The sequence below is a fragment of the Aptenodytes patagonicus genome, chromosome 3 (genome assembly GCF_965638725.1).
Source record: "Aptenodytes patagonicus chromosome 3, bAptPat1.pri.cur, whole genome shotgun sequence".
Taxonomy (NCBI): Eukaryota; Metazoa; Chordata; class Aves; order Sphenisciformes; family Spheniscidae; genus Aptenodytes; species Aptenodytes patagonicus.
Window position 1 is genome coordinate 72,638,156 of NC_134951.1, and position 17,359 is coordinate 72,655,514.

At 42.4% G+C, this 17,359-nt stretch overlaps 1 protein-coding gene across 1 annotated transcript in view; it reads right to left on the minus strand.

Moving 5' to 3' along the window:
- The window catches only part of TIAM2 (TIAM Rac1 associated GEF 2), a 148,269-nt gene that overhangs the window by 79,177 nt on the left and 51,733 nt on the right, over positions 1-17,359 (minus strand). The window contains exons 2-6 of the mRNA XM_076333810.1: positions 17,142-17,253; positions 14,862-16,064; positions 8,547-8,982; positions 2,794-2,966; positions 1,500-1,724 (exon numbers count right to left, since the gene is read on the minus strand). Of these exons, the coding sequence (XP_076189925.1) occupies positions 1,500-1,724; positions 2,794-2,966; positions 8,547-8,982; positions 14,862-16,058 (2,031 nt within the window). The 5' untranslated portion in view covers positions 16,059-16,064; positions 17,142-17,253. The remainder of the gene's footprint in view (positions 1-1,499; positions 1,725-2,793; positions 2,967-8,546; positions 8,983-14,861; positions 16,065-17,141; positions 17,254-17,359) is intronic.

The following is a 17,359-nucleotide window of genomic DNA, read 5'->3' on the forward strand; positions in this document are numbered from 1 at the left end:
TTCAAATTATCAGATGTCTTCTGATAATGGCCTAATAAAAAAAAAGATACAGCAACCTCAGTCCACAGACCTATCTGGCTAAACTACTAGACAAGTTCAGTACACCAGAGGCCCTGGGTAGTGAAGCCTTTGTCTGAACACTAAGCATGCCTAATTAAAGCATCTTTTGCCAGTTGCTGCCTGCAAAACTGGGGACATGGGCAAGATGTCAACACCTCAAGATGTACTTCCATAAGGTATCACTGGAGTAATTCCTGGTTCACGTGCTGGCAGTGAGAGCAGAGTAAGGCTTGATGTCTATGCACCACCGTACAGACAATAAGGTGACCATTTTCACTGATGAACAGTTCTAGCTGCTCATCAATCTGCCCTGACCTTTTGTCTTAGGCATGGCTTGGCTAAAATCCCAAGGTACATACACACCATGAACACTAAATTTTGGGGGGATTGTTCCGATTTTTGTTTTAAAAACAAATCTTAGTGGTGAATCTTCCTCAGGACTAAGCTGCTGCTTTAGCCAAGATTCAGGCATTCCTACCACCATAACTTGAAAACATGATCAGAATAAGACATCAGACATTCAGAAGCCATACTCAGATTTGCAGGGGGAGGCAACTGATGACTCAGCTCATTTCTTGCTGCAACTTAACAAAATTAGCCTAGACACAAGTTTGGATGCAAACATGTTGTCTGCTCCAGCCACGGGCAAAGATCTAGCCTGTAGTATGTCAGCTCTCCCAAGCTAAGCAGCAATGGGCCTGGGCTTATACTGAGATAAAAAGTTCCCAGCACGCAACCAGAGAGTGTTACAAGAAGTGCTATTAGCGACTAAGTGTCCCCCTTTTCTTTGAATTGATACTGGTATAATGCTCCAGTGGCTGCCAGTGGTACGCTCATGGCAGTGCTTTTCCACCTAGGATGGAAAACTGCGGTCTTTACTTCTTGTTCTCATTTAGACTCCCACGGGGCTTTTTAAGAAGCCTAGTGGATCCTGGCCTTCTAGTCATGGCTAAATCAAACTGAAGCACATGGTTTTGTCTGCCTCAGTCCTTCCTCCAATTTTATTTGGATAAAGTACTCTTCACATCCTGTCTTAAGGTGCAGAACAGTATTGTAAGTACCTATTCTTAAATCTCTACTGCAATTCACTAATAAATTAAATTATTCACAGAATGTACTGTATATTCTGTGGTATGCTATGTAACAGCTAGATATTATTAACAGCTAAGTATATCATAAAACAGTGAAAATTAATTCCATTTTTCCAGCAGAAAAAAGAAATAGCTTTGTGCTCATAAAACAGATTGGTCTGATCCTCAGCTTTGAGAAGCCTACCTCCCGCACTGCTCTGGATTGCTGTAGAAACCTGGCAATAATTACAACTACCATGCCAGCTATCCCCAAGACAATTACTCTCAGGCCTAGAAAGCACTGAAAGTTAGAGCCCAAAGCAAGAAATAATGATAAATATGCTTCTGTAAAAATATTGTTTCCAGTACCTGATTCTCTATGGCCTTCCTGTTTTTTGGATCGCTAACAATTGAGAGCTGCAACTCTGCCATCTTTTTCATCTTGCTATCCATGTCAATCTTTTGGAAGAGACTCTTGGTTTGATTTTTCAGCAGCCTAACAGTGTCCTCTTTCCCAAGCTTCTTCGCAAAGAGGGAAGCACAGGCTGAATGTATGGCAGTAACCCAGTTTTCCAGATCCGTCTGGCTTGTTGCCTGTGAAACAAATCAACGGTACAACATTACGAGCAGACAAGAGGAAAAAAAAAATTAAAAATCATCAGCTCTAGGACATGAAGTGCTTGACGGGTTCACTGAGATCTTGGGCACATTATCTTAAAACCAGTGAAATAAGGTTTTATCTTTAAAACTGTGCAAATAAAGGAACTGTGAGCTTTTCCTGCACTCTGTCATGACTTGCCTCCAACCTTCAGCTTCTGCTTCTTAGATCTGCAAGGTCTGAGGGCTCTGTGAGCACAACAGAGCCCCCCAAGCTGTGGGAAAGATGTAACTTGCATCCTTCATCCCTCCAATTACTTAAGGTAAAATCCAACAGGTTTCAAAGATAAACCTCCTCTTCTGCAGATAACACAGCAACAGAGATGATTTTACATGTAAGGTCTGAGGAGAGGTGTTTGCTTCCTTAAAATACACCAAGTTAATGGAGAGAGGACAGCAAGGTATAGAGAATACATCTGCACAAAGTGTCTCTGGAGATATTTACAAGTACGCCTATGAATTGACATGTTTTTATGCAGGCAGTTCCACATAATACTGTTCTTTATTAACATTTCCAGTGGTGCAGTTAAGCAGCCAAGATCTTTAGATTATTTTTAGCCTTCTTTTTTGAACGTCCATCTTAAGCAAACTCTGTTTGAGGCCACCAGAGTCAGGGCTGAGCCCATCATTCTGCAAGAGTGAAATGCTAATAGATGGCGGGGGGGGGGGATGGACGCGAAATATATATGGTAAGAATTCTAGAAGCTTGTAACCACTAGGTACCGAAAGTGTCTTGCAGATTTGTGATCTATTCTTTTTATTTCTGAACCATAATTAACTGAGCCAACTGATATAATATCATGTACCTGAAGTAATACCATACAGTTAAATCAATATTATAATAGTATAGTATAATAGTGTAACTATACTATTATTTTTAAGTCAAAGGCACAAGCATGATGTTGTGTGTACGTATGTGTATATACAATCATATACATGCATGTGCATACTCACAAACACATCCTAAAATGGAAACAACCACAAAGTTATGTATGCATACTGTTACCTGAAATAGGTAGACATCTCCAAAAGAATTGCTGAGACAGAACACATTTTCTTTCTTGGGATGTTCTGGAACAGACTGTACTATACTGTCTTCTGCAAAGAGGGCGTATCGAGGCAAACTGCTCTGCTCCATCGAGTTCCTTCCATAGGTCTCATAAAACAGCAGAGTACAACCTTTGCAGTTCAGAGGGACAAAAAAACATAAGGAGAAAGTAAGTTCTGGATCTCATATTTGAGTTCTCTTATACTAATGCTTTTGTGATTGAGATACCCTTCAATGACAGGGAACATCAGTTCTGCCCCTCTTTCAAAATAGAGAAAAAAGGAAGATAAAGAAAAAAGAAAGGCAAAGTTAATGATGAATTTGCCCATGAAAAGTTGGAACAGACATCTAATAGGGACACAACAAACACCCATAGAATGAAGGGAAAAAAAAAAAAAAACAACAGGGTACCTCAATATGGAAGTGTTCGAGGTCAGGTTGTATGGGGTTTGAGCAACCTGATCTACTGAAAGATGTCCCTGCCCATGGCAAGGGAGTTGGACTAGATGATCTTTAAAAGGTCCCTTCCGACGCAAACCATTCTGTGATTCTATGAATAAACTCAGCCTATTAGAATGTTAAAGCATGTAGAAAAGATTAATTCCTGCTTAGTTAAATCGGCTTTTGTGTTTCTTTATTAAATTGAACCAAGTCTCTCATAACAGCCACCTAAGAAATATTTGTATTTGTTGAAAAGATTTGCAGAAACTTGTCTTCAAACAACACGCTTAGTGAATAAACTTCTCAAATTTAAACTGGATTTCATAGAATCATAGAATAGAATAGTTAGGGTTGGAAGGGACCTCTAAAGGTCATCTAGTCCAACCCCCCCTGCCGTGGGCAGGGACATCTTCAACTACATCAGGTTGCTCAGAGCCCCGGCCAACCTGACCTTGAATGTTTCCAGGGATCCATCCACCACCTCTCTGGGCAACCTGGGCGAGTGTTTCACCACCCTCAGCGTAAAAAATTTCTTCCTTCTATCTAGTCTAAATCTACCCCCCTTTAGTTTAAAGCTATTCCCCCTTGTCCTGTTGCAGCAGGCCCTGCTAAAAAGTTTACCACCATCTTTTTTATAAGCCCCCTTTAAGTACTGAGAGGCTGCAATAAGGTCTCCCCGAAGCCTTCTCTTCTCCAGGCTGAACAACCCCAACTCTCTCAGCCTTTCTTCACAGGAGAGGTGCTCCATCCCCCTGATCATTTTTGTGACCCTCCTCTGGACCTGCTCCAACAGGTCCGTGTCTTTCTTATGCTGAGAATTTCCCTGAATCTACCTGCAAATTGTGGACTTAGACAATGAACACAATCTGAATAATTTAAAGGGGTTGAGTTTGAGCACGTTCAGTCTCATAGATCGTATAACATGTAAGGCACAAGACTTGCATCCAGAAAAACTTCATCCTTGATGATGACAATCCTGAGTATAACAAGAGGAATTACTTCTGGAGGACAGCAGAAGAGACTTGATCCCAGTCCCCAGCAGTACGACTACATTGCCATGTTGCCTTTGGCAGTGAAGCTGGCTTAAGAAGGGCCTGTCCCCTCCATCCCTGCTATTCCTGCCCCACGTTACAATCCACTGTCCTCTGAGATGCACCGATTTGCCTGTCCAAGGGGTCACAGACTGAACTACATTACTAAAATCACCTAGTTAAAAACTATCCTGTCTTTCTCAAGACTTTCTTAGGCTAGTTGTGCATCAAGAGAAAATAAGTAAATAAACCTCACTTTCACCCCTGGGAAACGGCAGTTTAATAATAGTGAGTTTGGTGTGGTTTTTTTTCTAATTTGGAAGATAAATTAATACTATACTATGGCCAGATGTTTAACCTGGAAGAACTAAGACCAGATACTATAAATACATTTTGAAAACTGAGAATAACCTAAGCAGTTAGAAAAATCTGAGGCTGGTGGTGGTTTCTGCAGCAAGGCGAGCCTTCTCCAAAAGATATGCTCAAATACATTCGGGAATTAATTTAGAGAAGACCTATGGTTGCACTACATAGTGAGTCAGACTAAATGATCACAGTGGTCCCTTAGGGCCTAGTAATCCATGAATATATTACTGTTGTAATCCCTATACATATTCAGTAGAGGGCTTGAAACTCAGCCAATATAAGGATTAGGTTTGCTAGGGCTACAGCATTGCTACCTCTCTAGTCCATTTTCTGTTGTTGTTTTTCCTTTAAATCAAAGAGGCACCACAACACAGGGCAGCACCAAAACTGAGATTTTGGGTTGACTTGTTGATTTTCAGGCTGTTGGTGTTTCTCTGTGTGACACACTGTGTGTATAAATGCAAGACGCAAATATGCCTAGGAAGTACGTATCAAGGGCATGTTGCAAAACCTGCAAAATAGCAACATTTCCTTTGTGGATGCTTTTAAAATAGTTAGGTAAAAACAGAGTTCAACCTTATTTTAGTACTTCTCTAACATTTACACTTAACACTGTATTAAAAACCCCAGACACACCATCCAAAGTCACGTAAATTTGAGGGCAGCTTCCTCAAAGGTCAAATCTGAAATCAGAACCAAAATCAAGGTTTTTTTGATTCTTCTGTCTGGTAAAGGGGAAGGATGGGCCTATTAGCATTTATGGGGCACGTCTGCTGTGAAAAGTGGTGGAATATACTGGTCCTCATACAGCCCAAACCCAAAGTGTATGAAAAGTGAGATCCATCAGATGGATTTCATCACATTCTCCAGTGCCAGTGAATGTACAACAGTTACAAGAAAAAGGGAAATATATGTCAGAGGTTACTGACCAAATCATCTGATGACTGAAAAGTTTTCAAAGGAAGGAATCCAATAAATCGAAATGCCTCTATACTACTTAAGTGCACCTTTTCCTATTACTGTCCAGAGTCTCCGGCAGAATAATTAGGGTAAGAGCAAATCCTACAGAGTTGGTCCTAGCCTTTCCCCTTAGCAGCCCTCACTTGACCTTCTTTATGACACAGAAACACTTGGAGATCTCTGCAGTTGGAAAAGAAGGTGTCCTGGTTTTGGCTGGGATAGAGTAACAGGGCAAACTAAACCAACAAAACCAAGTCCCCTCTTGTATTCAGCAGCAGCAGCAGGACTGTACAACCACTTCCACTTCTGCATTTTAGGAAAGTGCAAATTAAGTTCTATTTTAAACTCCCATATTTCCCCTATGTGTTATCAAAAAGGTAACTAAAGATATGTCATTTTTTATCCTGACAGTTTATATGTACATAAATAAAAAATTTTGAAGGGCATGCGTGTGCGTTTAGGTGTATGGCACCCCCGGTATATCTTCGGGTCAAGCCAAGTGATCCCTGGAAGCAGCTAGTTTCATAAACTCTGACAGACCCACTGGGACTGATTATCGTCCAAGTTTTTTAATCAAAACTTGAACTGAGGGGGGATGGCAATGGGAAAGCAATTTCCCTTGTTAAAATAAACTAATTAGACAGGACAGATGGAAAAGAGAGTTCCTCTTGTTAAAGGGTTACTATTCAAGCTCAGGTCTTGGTGGCCCTGAAAGTAGAGCAGAGGCCTCAGGACATGTATACTTTGAAGTCTGGCAGGTAACCAGGTGGTTATAAGCCTTCTGCATATTTATAATTAAACACATCTCAACAGAGTGCAGAGAAACATGCTGTTCTCCATTTGCATTCTGTGGCTATTTTAAGTCATATTTTAAAATATCTTGGCTATTTAAACTTCAAGAACAAATTAAATACAGATTTATTCAAAACCCTGTATAAGGAGAACCAAAGCAAGCACCTTGATCTTGATATAGCGTATTATGAAAACAGAACTATGCCTTGATATTCAGACAGGCAAGTTTATTTTGGCATCAAAAGTCTCCACAGCACAATAAAGGTACAAGATCAAGGAAATGAGGAATGTATATTTAAAACAGCTAACAAAGCGGAAGAGATTCTGCACCATGAATGCAGCCGTATCACCCATCCGAAGTAAAAAGCGTTGTATCTAATATTTGTTATAATGTCAGAAGTTAATAAAGCTTTTTACAAAGAATTTTATTATTCCTTTTTTATAGCTGGGGAAATTCAGGTAGCAAGAAGGGATGTGACTTGTTCAAGGTCACCAATAAGCCAATTTTATAGCAAAGAACTGAACACAAAGCACCTAAATTCCTTCCCAGAGCTTCATTATCCCAGAAATGCACGAACTACTAGTATATAGTATTATATATATTCAGTTTAGAGCTTTGATAGGATTGTTTAGAAACTACTTGAATTTTAGAAGAGGCAGATCAAACTCATATTCATACTCCATAATGCACATACAATAAGAGGGTGGCATTCAGATATTGTTTTTCCCATTGTATACACTGCTTGTAAGCATGAATCATACTATCTGATGATCAGGATAAATGATTTAAACTGTTAAGACTGCCTACATTTTGATCCCTTATTAACAGGGGATTTGAATTATTAGGCAGAATTGCTACATTCTTGCAAGTTTGCTTCTTTTAAATCAGCACTATCAAGGACGACATTCCCAGCACTTGCTCTTTGCTGTTCATTTTTCTTCAGGTCTACACCCATGCAGAATTTTGAAAATGGCAACCTGTGGGAAAGTTGTTATTTTCTCTCCTCCAGTCCCAGATATGCTAGGAAATTATTAAGTTTGATCATTTCCTTATTCATTAACTTAGCATTATATTTACTGAAAGGCAAATCCTTTGGATGCAGTTAAAAAAAAAAAAAAGCCTATGAACTCACCCATTAAATTCCTCTTCCTCCCCACAACAGATGTTATTTTCCTTCTCACATTTCCTGACACCCGTACACTTCTTGCGGCACACCTACCTGCTCTGTTACTCTGAGCCATCAATGTGCACTGCGAGCGCAGCGCTGAGCACAGCAATCACACCGCACCCCACTAGCAGCAGCCCCTTTTAAGTGGATTGCCTTCCCACATGGCTGTTTCACAGCAGGAGCAGCTGGGGGGAGGTGGGAGGGTGGGCATGCCGAAAGCCAGAAGGGGTTGGTATGGCGGGGAGTGGGCAAGGTGAAAGACCATCCAGGGAAAGGAGGGAGACTGGCGAGCCCTGGGAGCGGTCCATGGTAGCTAAGCCTCGGGCACTGCAGGGCTTCCCCTGCTGCTGCTTCGGCCTCCTCTGCCCTGAATCACACGCTTTTTTGTGTAAATGTGAATGGGGAGTTCATGTCTTTGTTATGTTGCCACCTGAAGCACTGGAAACGAACTGAACATTTTTACATTAACTTACCCCAACTTTAAGTAAACCTCATAGCAGAGCCCAAGGAATTGCATGCCTGTGACAGGGAATTGGGCACTGAGGACTTCTCCTGATCCTTAAATTTTGAATTCCCCTGATATAGAGGTGTAACTTCTGTATTTTTCTCAGTTTTGGTTCAATTTGGTCTTTGACCTCCAAACATCCAAAAGCGTCTTCTAAACCCCCAATTCTGTGTGAGTACAGAAACTGGGAAGTCAGAAAAAACAATTCCCGCTATGGTATGAAACACAAGGCTGTATACGCAATACCAAACACATGAGCACCACCTCAATTTAGTGGGCTGCTTGGGCACATGCTCCACTTTAAGCATGTGGGTAGACTGTGTAAAGTTAGGCATGAATTTCTGACCCCCTGAACCTGCTAACAGAAACCAGCACGCATGAAAAGTTACTGAGACACAATGGAAACAACTGCTGCCACCAAGCCAAAGGAGCAATGTAGTGGTTTACCTTTGAGTGTGACCCAGTACTGCTTCCACTTTCGCCGTGTGACCAGCTCCAGCTTCTTCTCCTTCTGCAGGGTCACCAAGGGTTTGAAGAACAGCCACCCTGCCTTGCGCACCACTCCTTGCTCTTTCTCATACAACAAATCCAGCTGCTCCAAGGAGCTGAGGGACTCGCCGCTGGAGTCCTCCGTTTCCGACGAGGTCTCGGTGTTCTCCAGGTTTGTCCTGCTCATCTCCAGCTCCCTCATGAAGTTTTCATAAATGTTCTGCCTCAGGACATCGCTGCCGACAGCGTTGGTGGACTCGCTTCTCTGGGACAGGACATGGCTGGAGCCAGGTGACCACAGCAAAGCAGAGAGCTGTGATGGTGCCAGCGTGTCCATGGTGAAGTTATCCATTCTGCTGTCAAAGTATTCGCTCCCATCTTTACACTTTGGCTCCTGTGCAAAAAAGGAAATTACCAGCGATCAGTCGCCAGAGCTATGATGAAAAGAAACACCTCATTTGGCATTTAAATTTGTTTCATGTTTAGCCACGGCCAGTTCCTTCATCAAGGGCCACCTCCTTTCACCATTACATCACAAGCTTTGCCCCAGCAGCCACTGATACTGTCAGTGCCACCACTCACGGTTTTCTCAGCAGAACCCCATTAAACCCTAACCACTAAGTCTGCGAGCTTTGGTAACTCAGAAATCTGCGAGTAATCTCCAAATTCACTAGTAATTACTGGGGCTTCTACTGGCTGAAACTTGATGGACTCCAGGAGACAATCACATCCTCCAGCTGAAACCCAGGCACCACCGCTTACACACCTGTTTGAGTAGAAGTGGGAACAGTGTCACAGCAAGTTTCTTTATTATTACAGGGTTTTCAATACTTTGGTGACACTCCATTTGTGTGAGACAGCTACATTTAGTGTCAGCACAGCTAGGCTGATTTTACCTCCACTTTCTATTATTTGTCATATAAACTGTGCTTAACCAACACAAAAAAGGTCAAAAGTTGAGAATATTTTAAGCTTGTTAGTATTGACCAATTGACAAAAATCTAATCTAGCAGAAGATGTGATTTAAAAAAAGAAAGACATGCTTGCTGACTGACACGAATCCAGTCTCCAGACTGCAGAGGTGTGTATTTTCCGACCTGGTGGAAACCCCCTGGGAGCTTGACTATCTCATCAAGCACCGACGGGCCTTTCTCCTAATTGCATTGTGCAACGTCATCCCTTGTATAGAGAGGGCTGGCCAGTTTTATTGTAAATACTCAGGCCTGATGGTATGACTTCAACTTTGCCTTGTGATATGGATGCTAACATAGGCCCATTTCTTGCCACTGCTTGTCGACATGGGACCTCGTTGGCTGATTGGGCCTTTTCTTTCTTAAGCCTTTCCCAGTAATGTGCTGACTGCTCCCAACTCTCGCAGGCTCCAGTGATGGACAGGGATTTTCATACTACCCAAGACAGAGCTCTTTGGACTAACTTCACTGTCGAGAACCACACCATCCATTGTAAGAAGCCATTTATTGTCTTCCCAACTCAAGCATTGTTGATGCGCAACCAAGATTTAAGAACACAAGACACAAAAAACCTGCTGCCTTTTGCAGTAAAAGTGTGAGAGAAGAGAAAAGAAGAGATGGCTATAAACAATTCAAGAAGTGAAGCTATTACCCTCAGTAATAATAAAGCTATTATACTTTCAAGTGTAGACTGCCTCTCTAAAAGCATTTATTTGCTCACAGACTTCTGTACATGAATAAAGTAAATAAACCTTGGTCTCCTGTGAGCTGCTCTCACCAGCAGCTTTGAAAGCAACTACTTTTTTGTTCCTTTGCTTCCTACTTGATGCTCTTCAAAACTGCAGCGGAAAAGCTGTGCCATGTTTTGATAGCATCAGGACCTCCAGCTTGCAGCCAAGAGCAACAGTGGGATCGCACGCTCTCCCAAGCATCACCAGACAAGCCACTTCTCAAGCAGCAGGACACTACCGGTCGTGGCCTCGCAAAAGCCAGCTTGAACTGAAACCCTTGTTCTCTTGTGGTACGTTGAAGTTTGAGTCTGGCGACAAGGATCCAATTCTCCTGGTAATGGAGCACCTTCCTCAAATCTTATTGCAGAGTGTTAATCAGCGTTCTCTGAGAGTAACTCTCTAAACTTTAACAGTTTTGCTTTTTATACAGTAAAGGGAGAGAAACCGGGGGGGCGGGAGGGAGAACGGGGAAATAATCACGCGTGTAATGTGTTTATGCCCACAAAGCAACCATACAACATGGATTGTACAACTGCGCCGGCCATCTGCAGTTCGGTGGGGAACTGGAAGCTTTCTCCACCCTCTTTTTAATTACTGTCACTGTATGTGTGTGCCAAAATCCTGTATTTTAATTGTTTGACTATTCTCCAGGAACTGCCAGTGTCCTCTAGAAAACATTAACATACAGTTTATTAAGATTATGTATTTCTTTCAGTCCCAAAGCACTAGTAAGAAAAACAACACGAGACACATACATAAGAAGGTGTCTGCTGTGAAGGGCCATTACTGGAACAACAAGCATTAATGAAAAGGGTGGGATACAACCTGTCCATGAACAGCCACTAACCACATCCTATGTTTCCTCCACGCACACAGAAAGGGTAGAAATGAGGAAGTACCAGAGTAGAGTAAATGCACACAGAATCCAAAATGAATATATACACTTCACCATGACAACATCACTTGTATTTTATTTTTTTAAAAGAACAGAATTGGCAGAGTCACTTAGTCTCTGCTGGTCCTCAGGGAGGCTGTCACTGTAGCAATATCTGGTCACCGCTGAAAAGGTCTGACCCAAATTGCTGCTGGTGGTGGTTTCCCAGTCAGGCGACTTTCTGCTCGTTTTCTCTCTACTGTATCTAGCGATGATAGAAAACTACCACTGTTTCTGCTCAGCTGCATTCAAGCAGGTCTCTCAATGTCTGAGATATACCCTGGAATAGTTACAGATAATGCAAAAGATGAAGTGGCTAACTAAGATACCAATTAGACAAAGTGACGCATGTAATAATTAGCTGTAAAGAACAGCGCAGGAAACAATGCAGCCTACTAAATTCACTAGGACTCAAGCCGAAAGTAGAATCTAATACCAGTTTTCAGCCAAATAAAGAGATTGTCTCAATGTACTTTTCTTTTAAATTCTCTTTATACCACACTTCAGGGCTCTGGCTTATAAAGTCAGGAAATTTCAGAAATTATTCCCTTGAAGAGGCTATTTACTTCATTGAAGAATCTATCTGCAGCAGATGTTTCTGGTGGCTGGATTTTCATATTACACAGCGTTTGCTCATTTTCTTCATGTTATACAGTTGCACACTGAGTTTACACCACCATCTTTGGCAGTGGCTGACTGTGCAACAAGTCTGCCTAAATTCCATCCACAGGTCTCACATGCATCACGTATACCTTGCTGCTCACACATAGTGTATTGTGATACAGCACCTCCCCAATGCCATTTCAGCAAGGATTAAACGAAATGAGGACATGCCATGCAGTAGAGTACCAGTGATGCAACGAGGGAACGCATTAGGACACCCTCATGCAACGAAAGCTGGGTCATGGCACAGAATGACTGCAAGTCTTGACGTGAGACCATTATTAGAAAGGCAAACTCAATTCCAGGATATATCAGACCAAGTATCAGACCAAGTCAGACATAAGGAAATATCCAAGTCACTGGACAGGGCACAGCCAAGGGCTCCTCTGGAATATCCTATATCCAAATCTGTTTATGGATGATTTAAAACAGGTGCAGAGGAAGGCTGCCAGAATGAAAAGGAAACAAGACTTCCTACCTTAAGACAGGAGACCAAAGAGAGTCTGCATAGCCCCACAAATGTGAGCAGAGAAAGGACACCATTTCTCCCTTTAAATAAATCCTAACAGATTAAATAATAGGGAAGGATAAATAATGTAGCAGACAATACTGGCATCAGAACAAACTGGCTGGGACTACATTTCGTCTGCAAATTAGCAAGCATCAGAGTAAGAGGGTTTGGAAACAGCCTTCAAGCTGGGGAAAAGCCCACCTGATTTTAAGCTACAATTTGTTCACAAAGGGGATTAAACTCCACTGCTTTTCTAGTGGCAAGGGACTGGCCTCAATATCCCAAGACTGTGCCTCCTGGTCCTGCACCCCCCGTGAAGCAGGAGGTTTGGCTGACTTGTTTCCACTGGGGCAGCTGGAGGGACCTATCCACCCAGCCAGCACCGGCGCTTAGGCGTACTTATAGGGAAATATTCCACCTTTCACCTACGTTCAGCCCAAGTGACTCACAATCAGTTATTAGTAATGTACTGAGGAAGGGACACGTTGTTCAGAGCAAAGCACGGAGGCTACAATCACCGTGATGAACAGCCCTACAAACAGGGACTAACCATCTGGCAGATCGTAACTGGTAATTCTGCATTTTTAAGCCAAAGGACCCGGTGAGAGTATAATCGTTACCAAACTACAACACGGCAACCCCCAAAAGAGACAGCAGGTTACTCAAAGCATGCAAGCCGGAAAGGAGCTGACCAAGCCTCATGAGGAAGGCAAAATCATAAAGCATTCGCTAGCTCTCTTATCCTTCCTGCCGCTGGATACTTGTCTGATAAAAATCAGTAACTAACAATTTCCTGTGCCTTTTTCTAAGAAATCACCATTTTTGGAGCTAGGGCCTAGTTCCTTCTACCAGAATCAGATTCAAGCTTGATGCAATCTTGCCAGCCAAATTTCCTTGCTGTGTCTGAAGTCAGTTCACTGCACAGTGAATTCAAAACAGCTATGAATCGTGTACCACAAATACCATTCTGAAAATGTCATAACTAAGTAATACATGGCAAAGGTCTGGGATGCAGAGATCGCATGTAAAGCCTGGCTGTAAAATCCAGAACAGCTACAGATGTTGAAACCGGTGAAGAATCCTGGCACAAGGCGCTGAGGCTCTTCACTGATTCCGTTTTTTCTGCCTTCTCTTTCACAGCTGAGTAAGAAGGTGAAAAGATAGCATCCGATAAAATACATGAGCACCAACTCACAAAAGAAGTGATCCAAATAAATGGCTTTCATTTTCATTTTCCCAGTTCTGTAGCCCTTACCAGGGATTTATGCTGGCAAACCTTACGCTGACCTAATTTCTGAGCCTAAGGATCCATCAGAGTTTTACATTGCAATGAGAGATGCCTGTTAATCACGATACCTGTCTGAATTTCCAACACGGGAGACAGCATTTGCTCTACATGCCACAGAAAGCGTGTGTTATGGGGTTCCCTTCACTCTCCGCTCACTTCTGAAGTGGCCAGCACCCCAATGTTGCTGAAAGAGCAGTTTTGCTGAAAGAGTTCATTTAGAGAAGCACAGTGACTGTTCCTGTATGAGAAACACTAGGGAAGATTAAAAAAAAAATATATCCAAACCAAACCCAAAAACAGTCTCTGCCCTCCATCTCAGCTTGCGAACTCAGGTGCAGAAGTCCAGGCAGTCTGGCATTTAAAGAGCCGATTCTGGGGCCTACAACTAGAGACGAGAATTTCATTCCTGACCACAGGCATTCTAAATTCCTACTAATGGGATTAGCCTTAAATTCTTCCAAAGAAACATCCTTTCCCTCCCTCCTGCCCTCCTCCCATCTCCTTCTTCACACCACCATCTCGCGGCAAGCCAGACGGCAACTCAAGCTTTTCCATCTGGTGAACTAAGCTGACACGCAGGAAGGAGGAGGGCTCTCCATGTAATGCCTTCATAGCAGGTGGAGGCAGAACCAGCAGCTCTGGTCGATACTCTACAGTTCCTCACCCTGCTAGAGATGGACCGACAGTGAAACCAAAGTGAGTGATGAAGCCAATAATACGAATAGGGAATACCTGCAAAGATATTTATAACATCCTTCTACTGCTCCTTCCACACTCTTTAGATAATGTATGCTGATTCACAGCATATCTATGATATCTAGGTTATATTTTCATAGTTGAAATAAAGAGAAGGCTTAAAAACCCCAAGTCACTTTGTAAGTAATGCAGTTATTTCAAAAGCTAATTCACTGAGAGATTAGGCTGCAGAGATCGGAGTTAGCTAAGAAGGTGACAAAATAGCAAGGGAAAATTTGCACACACAAACATATATCTTTTTTTGCTGTTGACATTTCGCACAGCTCCAGGGATGCAATACTTCTCAGAATTCCACAAATTACCAAATGAGATTAGCAAGTAATTATCCTGCGAGAAAGATAAACATGATGCAATCACTACATTTATAAGAGGACTCTACAAACCAACTTTCAGGCACTTAGGCTGGGGTTTGTACATACCTGCAGCTTCCTTTTCTTCCTCGAGAGACTTCCCGTCCAGTCACTGATGCGTCGCATTCGGTTTTTTAATGTATCTTTCTTAGATGCATCCTCACTGAGGGGCTTGGACTTTCTGCATGGGAGTGTGTAGGAGGAGTAATGTGCAGGACTTCCCTGTTCTACCCTGGAGGGAACATCAATGTCTGAGGCAAATGAGACACGGTTGCTTAGGCTACCATGAGTGTCAATATACTCATCAGACAGCCTGATCCTAGGTGGAGGGGTGCTTTCCAAATTTGTATCCTTATAGAGATCTCGGAGTGAGGAAAGAGATGAACTTTGGTTGAAGGCCTTCTTGTTGTCACTTGCTGGGAAACTGGCATGAATGCTTGTATCTGGAGTGCTCCTGGTCAAATACGGACCATCCAACTCATTGATATCCCCAGCATTTCCCCAGAGAGAGTCATACCATGAAGACTCAGAGCTGAGGGAGCTTCCTTTACTAGATCGAAGTCTTGAATCAGTAGGTGACAGACGATTGCTTGAAGAACAGTCTGCGCTGGAGTTCCTCCTGACATCGAGTAGGTTATTCGGCTTAGATTCCAAGGCAGGCGAATACCTCAGCAACTGGACTGGTCCACTGGACTCCTCGGTCGGTACCTTGGTGTTGCTGCTGTTGTGGAACTCGACCCTCAAGCAACCGTCCAGCTTCCCCAGTGTTTTAATGAGAACTTTTGGACTCCTCCTGTCCTCTGACGGGGAGGTTGATGCAAGACTCTCATTCTTTCCATAGCAATTTAAAATGTGTCCATTGCATTCTCGAGAGGCAGCATGATTACTTCCACCTTGAAGGCCAATATAGTGGAAACCGTTCTCAGGCAGAAACACTGCATTATTTCCTTGGCAGTAGTCCCCTGAGGCATTTGTCCTGTGTTTGGCAGGGGCATTGCTTTTAGAGACCTTCACCATAGTGTCACTGAGTCTAGATGAGTAAGGTTGACTACTCTTGAAGTGCGAAAGGCAGCTTCTGGCAAGGGACCTCGATTTGTAGTTTGAGCCGCTACTGGTATGTCCCCATCCATGCACAGAGCAAGACTTTTCATCTTTAGCATGAATGCTGCGAATTTTCAGAGAGCAAGGCTTCTGCTTGGCACCAGCTGTAGCAGCAGCATGATTTTTTGATCCCTGAAGGCTGTATTGGCTTTCGGAATTCCCCATTTTCCACTAAATTAAGAAGAGTTTCATTAGAAACAATGGCTAGAAGACAGAGCGAAAAGTAACAGACCATTTTTACCCTCTACACAGGAAAGTGCCTTTTTAAAAAATGGTATGAAACAATTGTTTCAAAAAAAGCCATTAAATAGCCATTTACAACATTAAATTCATAACTGAACTTATTTTAGGGGAAGGCTAGAAAAGCCTATTCTCTGTATGGTTCATCACCCCTCTGTTATAAAGCTGGAATCTAGCTCCATTGAAATCATGTCAACACCTTTCTCCACCCACACCCTTGGCAACATCCCTTTCTTATAACTTACAAAATCTCTGGCTCCCAAGAACAATGGCATAATGAAAGGGAGACAGTAAGATAATCATAAGTTAGATGTAAAGTGAACCATACTTTCAGAGAAATCCCTTCTGCCAGGAGACAAGCCCACTGCAGTTTCAGCTTGACTGGTTTCTTTGCAACCAAGTGTTGCCTCAGTAAACTGTTGAGCAAACCCCAACTTTGTGTTTAAATGGAGTCAATCCAGGAGAAAGGGAAAAAAAAAAAAACAAAAACCCCACACCAAAAAACAAACAAAAAATAACTTGGTTAGCGAATAGCCTCATCTTCCGCTACAGCACAAAACTGCATTATGTTCATTCAGCGTGGCGCAGCTCGATAGTTCGCTTAGTAAAATGCTCTTCAGCTTTCTACTGAATTCACAGGGAATAGCACACACTGGAGCAGTCAAATTGCCCCAGTGAGATGACTGAAGATTTTGGACCTACATGAAGTGTACCCCAAAGTAAAAAAGATTGATCTGTTCTTTTTGTTACTTGGAGTGAATCTCCACTGTTTGTAATTCACAGAAACAACATCAAAGCGCTTCTTCTATTGGCACCGTGCTGCTCTGCGTGTCGGATCTCAGACTATAACTCTTAAGAGAATACACTGCAGCCTCATTAAAATTTTGTCAAAATAAGCCACTGTGAAAACAGAACCTTATCTTCTAGAGTTTGTATATATTTTAACATCTCTACTTCTAGCCCTTAGCACTTTTAGATGAAAAGCATAGTATAAAACGAAGAGCATACCTGTAGGATCACTCTTAAACACAGGCACGGTTAGCAGTTAGCATGCTCTGCATTGTCTTCGTGGCCAGCTGCTACACTTGCCAAAAACAGGATGGAGTTGCATACAGCCTTCCTAGAAAACACCAAAAAGACAAAAAAGGGCTCCCAGTCAAATAGAACTTACACTTTACTCCAGCTGTAAGCAAAATTAATACCAAAAAAAAATCAGACAGAAGTTA